At 42.6% G+C, this 17,990-nt stretch overlaps 2 protein-coding genes across 2 annotated transcripts in view; one reads left to right on the forward strand and one right to left on the reverse strand.

The window, feature by feature from the left end:
* Nucleotides 1-17,990, forward strand: part of LOC119492355 (inositol hexakisphosphate kinase 2-like) — a 1,011,171-nt gene that overhangs the window by 700,772 nt on the left and 292,409 nt on the right. The gene's annotated exons all lie outside the window — the stretch shown is intronic.
* LOC119493897 (potassium channel subfamily K member 15-like) lies at nt 13,615-17,245 on the reverse strand. Its single transcript, XM_037779447.1, has 2 exons — nt 16,963-17,245; nt 13,615-14,758 (listed from the first exon to the last, which is right to left on the reverse strand). Exons 1-2 carry the CDS (start codon nt 17,243-17,245, stop codon nt 13,815-13,817), a joined length of 1,227 nt encoding a protein of 408 aa, XP_037635375.1. The 3' UTR covers nt 13,615-13,814.

Genomic DNA, 17,990 nt, shown 5'->3' on the forward strand with positions numbered 1-17,990 from the left:
TTAAGATACAAGATTGATGCTCAAGTGGGAGGCGTGCCGTGCACAGCCAGGGTGAGTCACACAGCTGAGGCATCGTGCAACGAAACAAGCGATAGATTTACAGTTCATACGTCATGCCATATTGATCGACCGGGCTGTCTGGTTTGGTTGTTGTATTCGTAAATCACATCAGACGCTGTCTTTTTTACGGGGTTGTTTCTACTGAATCGTTGCTGTCATATTAATAGAAATGCAGCTGAAATTAATATTTGAGAATTTGTCGTGTGAAGGACGCTTTTGAAATAGAATAAACATGGCTGGAAACCCACAGGAGGGCCCTGGGGCAAAACTGAACCCCAGCTGACGCCTCGGCTGGTGTTCTGCGAATTAACAGAACATCATGTTTAATAACATGTTGACATTTTAACATCTATTTAAGGGATGTCAAAGATAAAACAACCGCCAAGGTTTCACTTCAAAGAGTAGGCCCCAAATGCAAAACACCAGGCAGGCAGGTCAAATTAATGAAAGGCGAGCTTTAATAATAAATCTGGTAACAAAAACAAAACTGAGAGAGCTGGCGGAGGCAAAGTACGATGGAAAAACACCAAAAAAACTGGTATGGCATGAGGTACACCAGTAACAAATGCAAACAACCTGACACTGAAACATAGACTGTATGTAAGAAGTGAACATAGTCACTGTAACGTCACTCAATGGTTTGTGGGCTGCTGTTTTGAAGCCTTGAGTTCAGCATTTTGGCCGTCGCCGTCTTGTTTTTTTACAACCAGAGGAGACACAAGAGGGTGGAGCTAAGTACAACCGAACACTAAATAAGACAATTTAGGCGATCAAAAATTAACACGAAAACACGGACAACTCCCAGACCGGTCAACGCCGTGGTAGTGACCTGTCAATCACAAAGTAGCCACGCCCTAAAGCATCCCCTGCTTTATGGTCTATTTGACTCTAAACGGGACCATAATTTACTAAATGAACATCATGCTGTATTGAAGAAGACTTGAAACTAGCGATTGAGACCATAAACTCATGTTTACAATGTTTACTGAGGTAATAGATCAACTGAGGAGTAGGCTCGTTCTCTCATAGACTTCTATACAATCAGACTTCTTTTTGCAACCAGAGGAGTCGCCACCAGTTATGCATAATAAAGCATAACTGTATTAAAAAAGAGTGGCTGTAACCTATTGATATGAAGACGTGAACAACCTTTAACTTCAGTTCCTGTAATTTAAAAGCTCAAATTACTGATTATTGCATACAAATTTCAAAAGAAATCCTCCTGATACTCCAGGTTGTGTCATTTTAAATTCTGAAATGTATCCTGCTATGTAAGTGAGAAGTCAAGAAGTCATATAAATCAGAAATGTGCTCAGTAAAGGCAATGGCAATCTGTTCATTTTATTAAGGGATATTTTGAATTTAAAAGTTTACATTTTGACCTTATAGAGGAAATCAGGGGGTCACAAAAGCCAACATGAATCATCTACTAGGGACTTTAAACATGTATCCATAATTGCCATTGTTTGGCCCGATCATATAGAGAGACAAGCCCTCATAATACACGACCAATATGAGCTCTCATTACCATAATTACCATGCAGGGCTGGATCACATGTTGTATAACTCTTTCTATAGATTTTCTTTCTAGCTGAAGTGTGGCCATTTCACAGTAAAATAAAACAAAGACATCCTTCAGAGGATAAAGGGAAATATAAGGAGAGGTACGAGTGGAGCGAAACTACAGGTGCTTGAATTAATTGTATGTACAGCAGTTCCCCATGTTCCCCCAGAGACAGCACACCTCGGAGAACCAAACACAAAGGAAGCACATAAGAAACGCAAATCAGAATAAAGCGTTATGGCTCATCATTTGCCTGATAAACTGATTTCTGCCAGCGTCATATATATTCACATCTTGGCAATCCCATTTTAAATCCTGCTTTTTCCAAGTCCACTTTGTAAAAATGGATTGAAACGATAATACAAGGGGTAGGGTGCCTATTTTAATACAGAAGTGCAAAATCAGTGCAAAAAACACCATAAACTGGTGTTTTTGTGTGGATTTCTTTCTAGAGATTACTGGTTAATCACAGTACCAAACACTGTGAGGTCCTTTGTCTTAATTTTAATGCAGTTTAAGATTCTCTCTTGCTGCTTTTTGCTTTGTTCAACCACTGTGCCACTAATACTGCCCAGTCCTTCTCTTTTTATTTGAAGTAAAGCACTGTTGCTTTTGTTGTTCAATCAAAGATAAAAGCTTCCATAAACTGGAATCACTCCTATGATAAAAAATGAAAAAAGAAAGATAAACACCCACAGTTGTGATGTACAGCTGTCTACGAATGAGTGGGAGAGTTTGTGGACTTAGTAGTCAAAGCTTAACATCCATTTTTATTCTCAGAAATATTATGATAATAAGAAAAGTATTGCCTGTTACTGACATAATTTACCATATGGGAAGCAATTATATAGAGTAATTATATTATATCTATAGACAGCTTGAAGGAATAACGACGTGCGAGTGGCATCTGTTGTTAAACTGTCATAGTGGGACGGATGTGATGTACGGCTGCAATGTGCTAAACACTGACATTTCTAAATACGTAAATGTCATGATGGTACCTATGCTGACCATATGTGTGTTTCTCTTTCTGTGTGAGAACCTGTTTGAGTTTTAAACCTTTAGTGGCAGCGTTTTGCATCCCTGATGGTTACAGGTGTGGTTTGGATAGCCTATAGGGAAGAGCCGTAGTGGATTGTCTTCATAGGTAGAGAAATAATGAGTGTGTGTATCCACTTATTTTGTTTAGTTAAAGGTACAGTGTGTAGGATTTGGTGGCATCTAGTTGTGTGGTTGCAGATTGCAACTAACTGAGTACCCCTCTGCTCACTTCTTCCTTTCCAAGACTGCGGTAGCGTGAGCCGCCGAGTGCAAAACCGTGGTAACGCCGTTCGCCTCGCTCAGAGGTCATCCTTACCATAATAACACTACTTTAGGAGCAACGGAAGTCAGACGGCAGCTGGCGGAACCACTGTTTTGCACTCTGCGGCTCACGTTACCGCAGTTTCACAAGTGTGTCGGAGAACTACGGTGGCCTTCAAGTAACGTAAAAACGCTAAAGGCTGGTTCAGACTAAACAATAGCAGTCCGATTGTAGCCCAACACAGCCGTCGTAGGGTGTGAGCTCTGATCGGGAACGACAACCGTTTTATCTCTTATCATGACTTGCCACGCAGGCAAAGAGGTACGATGTTGGTGCTGTGAGGTGGAATTTTGAAATGGAGGAAAGATTTTTGGAGCTATGGCAACAACACCTTTTTTTTTTGATGTTTCCTCGAGGGACTACCAAGACAGAGTGAAAAAAAAAGAAAAAAAGCTAACGTGAAATAGCAGAGGCACTTCAGCAACCCGGAGAGTCGGCTACTGCCATTAGCATCAAGCTTCCTTCCTGATGACTCCACGCACGACATGAAAGACGGCCAGCGATGATGTCGTCTGTCATGTCTCTCGGCCAAGTCACAACAAGAATTTATGACTCTCAAATCTGACATAGTGACTATCATAACCATCAAAAATATCATGTAGTCTGAACCAGGCATTAAGGCACTCTCTAGAGTCAGTGTTTGGTTTGTCCGTTCTGGGCTACTGTAGAAACATGGCGGAGCAACATGATGGACTCCGTGAAGAGGACCCGCTCTAGATATGAAGGGTTCATTCTAAGCTAACGATTCTTAGTTTCAGTTGATTATACACTAATGAAAACATAGTTATGAATATTATATTCCATTTCTGCCGATAGATCCCCTAAAATATCACACACTGTTCCTTTAAACCGTTGAGTCCTCACTACACTCTCTTATCTCCTTCCATGCTTTAGGATCGGCTGTGATGGAGAACCATTGTGTTGTCCAACATTTGGCTTTTGCCGTCGCAATCCAAACTTCCACAGCCAAACCAATTTACTGCTGCCACCAGCACTCTTCATAGTTGCCTTGGAAACGAAACTTGCGGTAGCTTTTCTGTTTAGTGAAAGTGAAGTAATTGATGCATTATATGCTAATCAGAAATAACAGTGTGGGTAGGATGATGTGGATGTTCACTCAGTTGGCATACCAAGCAGATGCAGATGAGTGTAAAGCTGTCTGTTTCCTGGGCAGACCTTTGATGATGAATGCCAGGCGCGGCTCTGCTGATGGAAACGTCTGCTTCCTGCTCAGCAGACCAGCAAAGACACAGTCAATGGAATATTAAAATCATTATATCAGGGAATGAAAAAAATAGAGCGTCGGAGGCGGGAAATGATGGTGCGATAAACAGCAGTGATTGTTCAAAAGGAACCATTTCTCAGATGCTGCTGTGGTCATCACCGATCTGCTCGGTGCAGGTAAAACGTCTCTATTTATGGTGGACAATGAAATGTTCTGCAGAAATGATTACTTTAATGACTTGTGAGACCCAATAAGGTCTTAATAGAGGAGCATATGCACATGCTGGAAAATCTATCAAAGTAAAACACATCACTTTTATGTCACCATGTGGACGAATAGCTTAAAAAGATGATCCCTTCTCTCATTGTTTCTCTTTGCTGTTATCACCTACTCCCAAAAGGCTGCCCCTAATGAGCATAGCTCAATATGAAAAAAAATATACAGAAGCGCCTCAAGATACATGTTAGGCTCCTGACAGTTGACAGTGAGAAAAAAAAGAAGAAGATGAGAATAAAACTGAAGTGCAGTATTGTGAATTATTTAGTGCACGAGGCCGTAGCAAAGATCTGACTCAGTGCTCATTTAGGAAGATTAACAGATGTGGCAAATCACTCCGTTGTCAATCTTTTACAGTTCCGAGCTGAAGAACTATGAATAAATCGGATTTCATATCTCCACTGGGAACTATTCTTTATGAGGGCCCTCTTTTCCTCTCTTCTCCCTGCACAGTATGTCTAAAAATAAAAAAGGATGCATTTGTTATCCAACCCGACTGAGGGCCATTGTGTTGCATTTTTCTCCGTGGCCTTATCTCACTCATTCAAATTCTGCCCCGACAGCAACTTCTGAATCAGTCTTACTGATTAAAGGAGGGAACAGTTCTATATAGAGCCGCACATAATGAGAAAAATACGGCGCTGCATGCTGGACAGGAGATAAGTGTGACCCGTGCGACACTGGGAGGCCGACAGCCACCGATTTTGTAGAGTAGACAAATCTCACAAAGACGTATCTCTTCAAACTCTGTGTTGTTCTGAGACTCTTGTGTACCTTTACTGTCACGATAAGACGTAGTCCCAACTCACTTCTTACATCTTTACTCTTTATAAGCTGTCCTCCGACTGAGGAGCACTCAGACCCAATGAAGACACTTTCACTCAGACATTAATCTGCCACCGGCCCGCAGCCTTGCTTCACGGTCGCAGATATACCGTCCAAGGAGAATGAGAACCTCACTTCGCCACTTCCTCTCTCTCTCTTTCTGCCATCTCTCGCTCCATCTACGAGCCACTGTTTAGACAGGAAGCCGAGTGCTCAGAGAATCTGTTGTCTTGTTAAATGGTACAACTGAGGAGGAAATGGATAACAGCCAAACTTGATAATTGTACATCCTCTGCCTCAGACAACAGACTGAATCACTGGGAGTGATTTACCTCAAAGGCTTCTCTCCTTTCATGCAGCTTTATTAGTCAGCACCTTATCCAGCTTCACCGTTTACCTCAAATTCCTCATTATGTGACAAACAAGAGTCCATAGCCCCGCTAGCGGCTGTGTGAGGCTCTACCATCCAAACTCGTCACAAACTGATGCTTTGTCAGGACCCCTTGGCGTCACTTTTTAACACACTGGGTAGCCCAGCGCGTCAAACTATGATGCTCCACTATGGTCGCAGTAAACACATGGTTAATGTTGTGAATTCAAACTAAAAACACTTGCTTAGGTTTAGGTAACAAAACTATTTAGTTATGTTTGGGAAAAAACATCCTGGTTGGGCTTAAAATTGCTACGTTTATGTGAAAATTAAATTGTGAAACACAAAGACAAACAACACATCGTTGGTTTCACACAGGACACGAACAACAGTGTTTTTCGCTATTTAAACTATGTCATCACACTCCCCGACCACTTTCTCACATGTGCCTTGTGCATCACTATCACGCGTTGAGGGGCGTGACAAAGCATCGGTATTTGACGCCCTGGGAATGAGAACGGACTGACTGTACTTACAGCAGTGCTTTGAGTTTAAAGGGATAGTTTGGGTGTTTAGAAGTGGGGTTGTATGAGGTACTTAGGTCCATAGTTGGTGTATTACCTACAGTAGACGGAGGTCGGCACCCCCAGTTTGGAGAAGCACACAGGAGTACCAGCACGGGAGCAAAGCAATGTACTGCTGTGGACGGGGCCGGCAGCAAAACGGGTTTTAGCCACCTAAAAGAAGAAGAGTCATGGATCACCGAAGTCTGTAGGTTTTATCTCCTGGGAACCATGAATGTGTCAGCCCGGTCGCACTAAAAGGACGTATGAATGACACGATAATTCACCATTATAGCGTGCAATAAGAACGTAGTTCTTGCTTTTGGCGTGTCTTTTGTTCGCCATGTAGTCTGTACTGACTGCAATGTAAATGCATCCATGTAAATATTCTACGCTCAGAGCTAGTGATGTAGAATAAAAAGTGAGAAAGACTGCTTATGGAGGCCGGTGTTTTGTTTTGTAAGCTACGTTAGTGATGTTTGTCACAGGTTTTTTAGTGACGCTTTTTCTGTACTTATGTTACGTTGTTTCCGTATGTATTATACTGAGTTTACATGCTTATTTTAAGCCCAACCATGATGTTTTTACTAAACGTAACTATGTGGTTTTGTTGCCTAAACCTAACTGCGGACGTTACCGTAGTTTTGTTGCGTGGCATACCTTGCAAATGACCCGCAAAAAGCCTGAAATGCATCCTCATGACATGCTGAATGTCTTTGTAATGTCGTGCTATTTATACCCCTTCCCATGAGATCGGGTTGAATGTGTACAAAATTCCATTATGATAAATCTAATGGTTGTTAGACATTTCACTCTAGACCAACCATTGCCAAACGTACCTGTGAAAACACCTCGGCAGGAGGACATAAATTCAGTGGAACATTTTGCATTAAGATGGAAAGATGAGGGGACGTTCGACAGTGTTTTGTTTGAGCAGTAAAAGTCAAACACCCAAAGCACACTAATGTGGTTACTTGAAGGCTCGGCTCTACTCACTCGGAGGTGACACCGACATTATGAGCAAACACAGAGAGTGGTCTCATTCATTTTACTTGAATGCCAGTTCATGATTTCTGTTATTAAATGTGGATGTCGTTATTGCGGCGATGTAGGCCCGTTGATTAGAGGCCGATTCAAACTCTCCTTTAAGACTTAATTTAAACTACGAGTGACGGAGCAGCGTGATCCCTTTGACACAAAATGTCAAAGAGGCTCTGTGTGTCAAGCACGGCGTCTGATTGGAGAAGACAACCACGGAGTAAAAACAGCCCATTCACACTGTTCGACAGCAGCCGCAAATTGGCTGGAAATTAAAACTAATGAGCAATTACCCCACCAATGAACTTCTATTAATGTCTGTTTTCTCAATGCTCTCCAACTGAATCCTAATTTCTACTTATTTAATCAATCTGAATAAATATGACACTTGTTTTTAGTCCCTTAATCTTTCATTGTGCTCACTGTGAGTCACGGAGAGTGTGCGTTTGCATTCTGATGCACATCCAAGAAAATAACTCTTAATCTCCGAGCTCCTCCTGAAAGACTGGTGAATGCAGTGTACACAAACATATTTCTCTCCATAATCAAAACATGGCGACCGCTATTGGTTCAGTTTATTTGTACTTTCATAAATACTTCATTTGCATGCGGCTTCTATTATGAACCTCCTGCCCGTATTTCTGCCATATAAAATGTATTGTTTACCCTTTAGAAAGAGATGAGCTGCACCCGGCTTGAACTGATGGCTTGTATCCGATTTAATCTGGTGTCCCTCACCATGAAACTGAACACATGAAAGACCCTTCAACACGGGACAGCAATGATTTAACAGGGTGTGTTCGCAAAGAGAAATATCTAACAATATACTCAATTATTCCCCCACTCTCTCAGCCCTGAGCTACTACGATACAGCAGAGGATAAGCATGTTTGCATCACTCTGATCAATGATCGGTGAGGTAATCTGAAGGTTATTGTTGTTTTTTAATGACCTAAAGCATTGTTGTGTGGGTATTAACATTTTGAATTACAAGTTTTATAGATTTTCTCTCCAACAGAGCTGAGCATCATGTTCAGCAACCTCAGCAGAGCTTATTGAGGAAACTGTGTGAAGATGCATCATTAAAAAACAACCCATAACACCAAAACGACTGGACTTCCCACAGGACTGCATTTTCTGTAAACGTGAACAGATGTTTGTGTGAGTGGAAACTGGACTCACCTGAAGAACATGGCTGTTTTAAAAAAGATCACTACCACCACCTGCAGCTCTCAGCCTGTAACAACATCCAAATATAGCATTACTTCTCTTATCAAACTGCTGAATGGATTGCCACTCACTGAGCCACATAGTAGGGATGGGTACTGTGGTATCGATACTCATAAACTACTCATTTGGTACCGATTCCTTTGGAAATATATTGATATTAAAATGATATAAATACAAACGTGGGTGGTTGCATCACTTCCAAACGTCTTCACTACTTTTGTATGTTTGTGCCAAAACAACCCTGACATATTTAGCTGTGCTGTCTCGCCTGAGTGTGGAAACCAATCAGAACCTGGCGCACAGCAGCGCACAGTCTCACACTTCCACATCAAACATGTGAGAGGATAATGTCAGACAGGAAACGTAGTATGGTGTGGTGCTACTTGTCACGTGTGGATACAAATACAGCACTATTTCTGACAATAAAGTGCAAAACACAGCAACACAAGTAGCAGCTTCACACATTTAAAAACTACACATCCTGAAAGGAGGTTTATTATTTAAAGCTGGAGTAGGCAGATTGGAGCAGATTAAAAAAAGTTTTTTTATAAAACGGTCACTATATCCTGACAGTAGTGCATGAGACAGGTAATCTGAAAAAAATCATGTGCCTCTGTGTCCTCTAATGGCATCTGCAAGATTTCACAGACCGGAGGAAAACAACCAATCAGAGCCGAGCTCGAGCCTTGCCGTCTCTGAGCAGCTGTCAATCACTCGTGAACTCTGATCAAACGGTCAAACTAGGCAGCGCTGATCAAATATGAGTCAATATTCTGTTTCTGTAATGAATATTTCTCTCCTCAAATGTTTTCAGAAACATCTTGTAGTGTACTGTTTTGCTGTAAAATCTGAAAGTTTGTGACCCGGCCGCCATCTTGAGATCAGTTGAGGAAATACAGTACCAAGCATCGCGCACCAGCTGGAGCTAACGTTCTCATTTTACAGCTAAACAGTACGCAACAAGATGTTTCTGAAAACATTTGAGGTGAGAAATAGACATAACAGTAACAAAATATTGATTCATATTTTATCAGCACTGCTTTGTTTGACCGTTTGATCGGAGTTCGCAAGTGATTGACAGCTGCCTCTGTTGAATGAACAGCCAATAGGAACGCTCCCTCTCGCTGAAATGACCTGTGATTGGTCAAAGTCTCCCGTCACGGGTTAGATTTTCTAAAGCCTGAAAACAGAGCCATGAGGAGGTGCAGAAGTCTAGTTTTCTCTCAGAACACTTGAATTACAATATGCTGAAAGGTTATTATGGAATTTTTACCCAATAATGCCAAAACTATTCTTCCCACTGCAGCTTTAATCACAGTATTTCTGTAAATATACTGGACTATTATTTTACCCTTAGTGGCACAAACATTGTTATTTAACTGTACTCGTATTTGCTTTTGTAATAAATTTGTTTTTAATGTTCGCTATGTATCATGTGATTTGCCTTTGAGTGTAATTATCTTTTTTTTTCTCTAACAATAACCATTATTTTGTAAAATCACATTTAAGAAATGGTAAACATTGGTATCATTAAAACTGTAACAAAAATTATCTGTATTATATTGAATTAAAAAGGTTTGGTATCGCCCACCTCTGGGAAGCTTGGAAGAAGTTAAATCTCGGTGCATGCACTTGCATGAGATAATACAACAGCACAAAATCACCATACAGAGAGGCCTTTGTGTCGGAGGAAAGCTACTAATTCTGCATGTGCAATTCATTTCTGTGTTGTGGATATCTGTAGGTCTGCTCAGGCTCAGAGTGTTGGAGCAGCAACAGTCACAGATATGAGGAGGCATCTGAAGCATCATAACAGAATAAAGTGAAGCACCATCTGCAATATTAATGGGGTAATTATGCAAATTAGATTCCAGCTTTCATCACTCAGCGATCTTTATGTTCGTTGTTCACACCTCTCCTTTCTTGTTGATAATGTTGGAAGGGAAGCTAATAATACAGCTTGTGCTCACGTATCTGAACATCTATTCCCGCAGACGTAACCTGTGTCATAGTTCATGCTGTCAGATGGAAACAAAGTCCTGCTGTCATGCTTTAATTCTGTATACAACGCTGATGGCACGCAGGGGGAGTTAAAGCTCTCTGAGGACAAAGAGTCATCTCCTGTGCTGTGAAACACACAGATAATATGAGCATATAAGGTGTATTTACATTACTGCCATTCTTGAGCTTCCATAAATTCAACAATAAAACTTTATCATGCAAAGACTTCAGCAAACATTGACTGCCTGTGTTGCAGAAGTCATCCTGACGTTTAAGTAGACCGATGCTGCCTCCTAGTGTCGGAAACGGGAACAAGAGGAACTTAAATGCATCGTTGGTTCTTAGATCTTAGATGACCACAGCCATCCCTTACATCCCCACTTCAAGCTACTGCCCTCAGCGCAAAGGTACAGAGTCCCCTGTGCAAAGCATCTATAAAAAATATAGTTTGTCCCCGTTGCCATAAAGTATCTCAATCTGAAAGGACAGCCACTTTCTGAAGCCAGCCTTCTACTTCAGCACAAAGCACTTTATATCTATCTAACCTTGATTCAGTCCTGGTGCTTCTTTTTAATTTAGCTTCTATTGGTGTGTTCTGTTTTTATGCGGATGTACTTTGAAGCTGAAATAGGCCAGATTGTAGCAAACATGATTGAAAAAAGTTATTTTTATCAAACAGTCGCTACATCCTAACATCCTAACAGCATCTGCAAGATTTCACAGACCGGAGGAAAACAAGCAGTAAGAACTGATCTGAGGTCTGCTGTCCATCTGCTGTCTATGAGTCTATGGAATTTTTGCCCAATGATGCCAAAAACATACTGCCACTTTAATTTACTTTTTAAATAGCAGTTTTTACACAGGCAAACCAAAGACAAATGTCTGCCTTTTGTACATGAAAAGCAGACTATAAAGTATTTTCTATTCTATTCTAGAGGCTCCTGTTAATAATATAATATAATGCAGAGCTTGAGTGATCCTCCCCTCCACGGGGAGGTCAGAGCAGAGGTCAGATACAGATTACTGAAATATTAAAAGGAGGAGATAATTATTGCTAATGAAGCCGTCCAGGGCAGCTTGCAGCGGGTAACCTTTACTGATTTTAAAATCAGCCACAGAGCAGAACTCCCGGAGCTTCAGTGTCACTGGTGTTCATCAGGGCAGATGTTTGCAATGCATGAATATGGCTCCTCTGGTTAATGGACCACTGGCTCTTCTTCACGGTTTTTCAAGTACAACATCAAATGTGAGGTGTAAATTGGTCGCTGATTTGATTGCTACAATAAAAACCAGCGGGGTTGTTGTAATTGAGGTCAAGAATTTGTGAAACTGCTGCTCTCAGCACTGTGTCACCCTGCTGATTAAAGCAGAAAGAAAATAAGAAAAGATAAATGTGAGGCTGCAAAGGAAGAGGATTACACAAGCTGTTAAAATGTGTTTTACAGATCTGAGATCAAGCTATGAACAATCAACATGCCTCTCTTATTGTGTACGCCTTCTTGTGCCAGATTAAACACTCAACTACAAGTGAAATCAGAGATTTAAAGGGTCACTCCAACAATTTAGTATTGCACTACAAGAAAGTTGAGGAACTCACAAAATTGATTGATTATTAGTGAAGCTCCAAAAGCTCCACAGCCTACATTTCCCATAATGCAACGAATAGCATAATTTTGTTTGACCCACCCTGCCTGGTTAATGCCCACGTTTTTCAACCTCCCGTTTGTAACGCAGGCTTTTTGTTATATATTTTCTCTTCTCAAACCAAAGTCAAGTCAACCCTAATGATGTAATCACCTGGTGATGTCATCAGGGTTATTTTTCAAACTTTAGAAAGCTCCTCCAAAGCCCTCAGAGGCCATTATACAACCGTTGTCATAGGTGTAGCAGTACTCTTTGTGACCTGAGATCTGACTTAAGGCCTTTGCACACCAAGTCCGTATTTTTCGTCTGAAATTGTCGCACGTTTAAAAATAAATACGACCTCACGTTGTGTCAATCACGTTTACACACCGACTCCGAAACCTTCTTCCGTCATCAGAGTTTGTGGAACAGGTTCAAATTTCTGCGTTTTCTCGCATCCGTTAAAAGGCAAAAGAGGGTTGTTTGACCACTCAGAGCTACCGTCCATGCAAACATCATCACCCAAAATGGCATGATAAACATTCACTTCGTCTCCACTTTAAGATAAAGAAATAAAAGAATACAGAGATGTGAAATTTAAAGGTAGATTACGGCAGGTGATCGCAGAACAGCTTAGAATCGAGGATGGTTGCAAAACAAAGGATGTAGGAAAGATCAGACAGTAGTGATTGAGCTCTCAGCAGCTAAACGATAGCTTCCTTCTAATGTCATTCATTCATTAGCCCCGTTTGGGGTAAAAAATAGAATAATAAAACGCATTGTGCGTAACATTTTTATTGGTTGACCGATTAAAAAAAGGCCTCTACATGCGTAAAACAAAAACATTAGTGGCCCTTTAAGTTAACCATTTTTACTAAATCCCTTATTTTCTACATTAAACAAAATCCTTTTTTATTTCAAATATTTAAAAAGTCTGATTAAATGTATATTTTCCTTGTCTCATGTTTAGTATTCAAAACCTAATTTGAATAATTGCAATTTAACCACACATCTAAGACGGCAATTAAACCCTCATTTGGAGACTCATTTTCTAATTTGCCACTTTTTCTATGCGACTGCTCATATCTCATATACTCTGTTGACACACTCATTCATCACAGAGAACACGGTTTGGACTGGAGGCTGCCTTCAGACGATCACTGCTCACTGTACTGTACGTGTCTGTCTCCAGTTTTCCACCGCACTAAGCAATGAGGATGGAAACGTTACCAAGGGAACCGGACAGAGCGACGGCGTGTACATTCCCTTTACAGGACACTGATAATTACTGACTGCAAATAACTGAAGGTCACAAGTAACAACACGGCAGAAAGTCTAACACCTAAACTATTAATGCAGATAACCACACCTTTCTCAGGCACATGTCACATTTCCTTTTATATAACACACAGTATACTGGGACAGTAATGGTGGAAAGCATAAGTTTATATATGACATACTTTAATTAGTTTTTTAAACATTTCTTTTTAGCAGTAATATTGAATGTAGAAAAATACATTATAAACTGTAGGGTTTTTATGATGTGCTACATTTTATCTGCTATATTCATGACTAGGAAAACACTGAGCACTTGTTCCACCAAGCAGAAAATCAGACGGTTCTGTGTCGTGTACAAAAAGTCCAGAACAAAGGCCGCTAAGTCAGAGGTTCAGAGGTTTATAAGGACATCCTCCTGGTGTGAGGGTTGTTCTGGCCCAGACACAACGCTGCGCTGCTGGGGGAGGCCTGCGACGACACGGTGCAGGAGCTGCACGAGCCCTGGTCCACCCTGTAGGAGATGGAGTCGTAAAAGACGGGGTTGCTGTGGCCGCCAGACTGGTCGCGGCGAGGCGGAGAAGGGCTGTCGTAAATGTCCGGGCAACAGAACACGCAGGAGAACAAGTCCCTGAGTCTGCTGGGTTCGGAGAGCTTTGGGTGCTCAGATAAAACAAGTCTGCGCTCCTCTACAGGAGAGGGGAGGAGGTTCATACAGCTGGTGCCCGCCTCCATGGGAAGGCTCAGGTTGCCCAGGCTGCTGTGTCCATCCTTATAGCCATCATCAGCAGTTTCTGCTTCCACCTCCCTCTCCGTGTCCTTAGGCTGCGCTCCCTGCTCCTCTGCCGCTGCCTCAGGCCTCACATCAGGCTCCTCGGTGCTGACGGTGAGAAACCTCAGGACCACCAGGTTAAGAAACGCCCCAATGACCGTCAGCCCGACCAAAATGTACATGAAGCTAAATGCCACATAGGGGGGTCGCTTCTGGAGGGCATCCGTCTTCTGCAGGGCCACGAAATCCCCAAATCCAATGGTGGTGAGTGTGATGAAGCAGAAGTAGTAGGCGTTAAAGAAGGTCCAGTCCTCGAAATGGGAGAAGGCCGCGGCTCCAATACACAGGGTGCTCATGCACGACAGCAGACCCACCAGGACCATGTTCCCCATGGACACCTCCGTCGTCCGCAAACCCAGGCCCTGCTTGGCTCGACGCAGGAGGTAGCGGACGAAAGTGTTGATCCTCTCGCCCAGGCTCTGGAACATGACCAGTGTCAGAGGAATGCCCAAGACTGCGTAAAACATACAGAAGGCCTTGCCAGCGTCAGTGCGTGGAGCAGCGTGGCCGTAACCTACAAAGTCACAGTATATTGCAGAAGTCACATAACAACAAGTACAACTGTTTAATGTCTAGAAAGATTTACAGACATCACTGCTTCAGAGTTTAAATTAGGTCTCAAACACGGCTTAAACCAGAACTAATTTGATTTACTGTATGTAGCTGTTTCCATGGTTAAACCTACATGAATCAATATTTTGACACCATCACTTAATCACATGCCTCTGTATAATGCAAAACCGCTCATTGTGACAAAACTACTGAGAATTATCACCAAGCTCTGCCGCTCTATAGAGCTTTTTAGCTCATTGTTTGAGCCGTTCTCATCAACCCCAGAGAGCAGGCATTTCCAAAGAAGAAAGTCAAACATTGTCTGCCCCCTACTGGCTAAAAAGTGATTCATGCTGCTTTAAAGGAAAGTGTAAAGGCCCCGACACACCAATTTCACCAGTTTGGGGCCGTCGGTGAGCGTCCGTCTGTCTAGTTTTTGCGGGGTGTCCCGCACTGTCGGCTTTAGTCTGCCTGTGTCGGAGGCTTTTTGCCCGATTCAGCATATTGAATCGGCGGCGGAGCTCGTCGGTGAGAGAAATCACTCAGATAAACGGACGTGAGGAAAGCAAGCGAACGAGTAAAGCCAACACAGAAGGCTCATCTCATATTTCATCACTTTTTGCGCAACAGTCGACCTTCGTCGCTGCTTGTTCTTTGATGTCGGTTTGGTGCGTCTGGGCCTTAAGGTGGGTAGAGAGGTTAACCTACAGACAGAGAGCAAACATGTTTATAATATCTATAAAAGAAGAAAATGAAAGTCCAGCTTTTTATTATTAAAGGTCCTGCACACCCACACAGGTGTTTTCACTTAATCTGGCTCATTGGACCTCTGTTCAGGTGAAGTTGAGCAGGAATGCTGGAATTGAGGTTACCGAACTACATGAACTATTACAAATGAACGAAAGGTGTAACCTCTCCCACCCTAATGGTACGGTCACGTTACACTCCACCCATTCACTTCTATTAATGCCCAAATGATGAATGTTAAATGCAGAGGTCAAATGTCATGTACTGTATGTATATATGATGAATCTAATAAAGTTTAAGTATAAGTTAAGTTATGAGGGATAAATTCAAGCAAGTGTTCACATTTGTTCAACTTTGACTGCCTGGATGTTTCCAATAGAAACACTGATGTTTGGAAGTTATTTTTGTAGCATGTTTTATCACCATGTTTACTACTTTATCACACTACCAAACTACACACTGGAGCATCCTCATACTGTTCACAGTTTGTGATCGATCTGTTCAATATTTATTTATAATCCACATCACAACATCATGTCCTCTCTGCGTGAGGGGCAATTTCATTGAACAGAAACTGAAATAGTTTTATTGGGTCAATTTTTTGCCAAAAAGGTAATTCAGCTGCTATTGTGTCATCATGCTTGTTTTGTATATCCAAAATCTAAATTATATTTAAATGCATTATGCATAAAACTTAAATAAGAACATTGCCAATTAAAATCTAGTAAATCTAGTAATTGAGTAACAAGCAGTTACCATCTGTAAAAGGTTGTAGTTTCATCCTCAATGAGCACAGAGGCTGGGGGTCAGCTTGAATTTAACAGTTTCTAACAGTTTTTACTGTTGAATAAAGTTTTGAAAAGATGATCCCTGTAATCCAACAGTATAATGTACTCCATCCATATGGCATAATAGGCCCACATTAAATAGGCCTATACCATCTCAATCCAGGTCTTGCATGAGGTTTAAGACAGGAACAGTGTATTTGGCATCGTATGGATGGAAAGCAGAAAAGTGAAATATGTTGTATGAGAAGTTTTGAGAAATGTTAAAAGGAGTTTCTTAATGTTTTGATCATTTTTACCAAATGTGGAAACTGGTCATTGTAACCGCTGTGAATCCTTGTTGAGCACTTTTTTTGGCCAGCTATCAACCTTACAGGGAGTCATGTCACACATCTAAAGAGTTCTGCTGGAATATCCGTTTAAGACATTGTAAGTCAAATTTCAGTTCTTATTTTCCAAATCACAATATGCATGTTCATGCAACATCTCCCACTGCAACACAGCTCTGGAAAGTTTCACCTGCTCCAACAAGTGGGCAGCTCCCTTTAGTAAAACGCAGAAACGCTGCATGCCCTGGATGTTTTGCATGTTTTTTCGGATGATAAGTTTGCAGAAATCACTAAAGCATACTTGCCAATCGTGGTGACGACCGTGATGGCGAAATAAAAGGATCCGGTGAACTTCCACTGACTCCCGGCTCGGTGCGGCTCCGCCTGCAGGATGAACCTCTCCATGTCCCGGTAGTCCTCCTCCGTGAAGCCGAACCGGTTCTTCAGCTCGGTCAGCTTCTGCTCCAGAGTCTTCCTCCTGGAGATCTCACTGTCCGACTCCAGAGCGTCAAACACGGCGGCTCCGATCAGCAGGTAGAAGACGATGGAGAGGATGAGAGAGACGGTCCGGATGTTCTGAGTCTTCATCCTCAACTCAACTCAGGAGTGAGCGGAGGAGGGAGGGAGGAGAGGAGGAGAGGAGAGGAGGGAGGAGAGGAGGAGAGGAGAGAGGAGAGGAGAGGAGGGAGGAGAGGAGGAGAGGAGAGGAGAGGAGGGAGGAGAGGAGGGAGGATGAGAGGAGAGGAGAGGAGGGAGGAGAGGAGGAGAGGATGAGAGGAGAGGAGAGGAGGAGGAGAGGAGGGAGGAGAGGGGAGGAGGGAGGAGGAGAGGAGGAGAGGATGAGAGGAGAGGAGAGGAGAGGATGAGAGGAGAGGAGAGGAGGGAGGAGAGGAGGAGAGGAGGGAGGAGAGGATGGAGGAGAGGAGGGAGGGAGGAGAGGAGGAGAGGATGAGAGGAGAGGAGAGGAGGGAGGAGAGGAGGAGAGGATGGAGGAGAGGAGAGGAGGAGAGGGGAGAGAGACGGTCCTGATGTTCTGAGTCTTCATCCTCAACTCAACTCTGGAGAGAGGAGAGGAGGAGAGGAGAGGAGGAGAGAGGAGAGGAGGGGAGGAGGAGAGGAGGGAGGAGAGGGGAGGAGGGAATAAGAGAGGAGAGGAGAGGAGAGAAGAGGAGAGGAGAGGAGAGGAGAGGAGAGGAGAGGAGAGAGGAGAGGAGGGGATGAGAGGAGGAGAGGTGAGGAGGAGAGTAGGAGCGGAGGGAGGAGAGGAGGAAGGAGAGGTGAGGAGGTGAGGAGGAGAGGAGGAGAGGAGGGAGGAGAGGAGAGGAGAGGAGGG

Source organism: Sebastes umbrosus, chromosome 1 (assembly GCF_015220745.1).
Source record: "Sebastes umbrosus isolate fSebUmb1 chromosome 1, fSebUmb1.pri, whole genome shotgun sequence".
Classification (NCBI taxonomy): Eukaryota; Metazoa; Chordata; class Actinopteri; order Perciformes; family Sebastidae; genus Sebastes; species Sebastes umbrosus.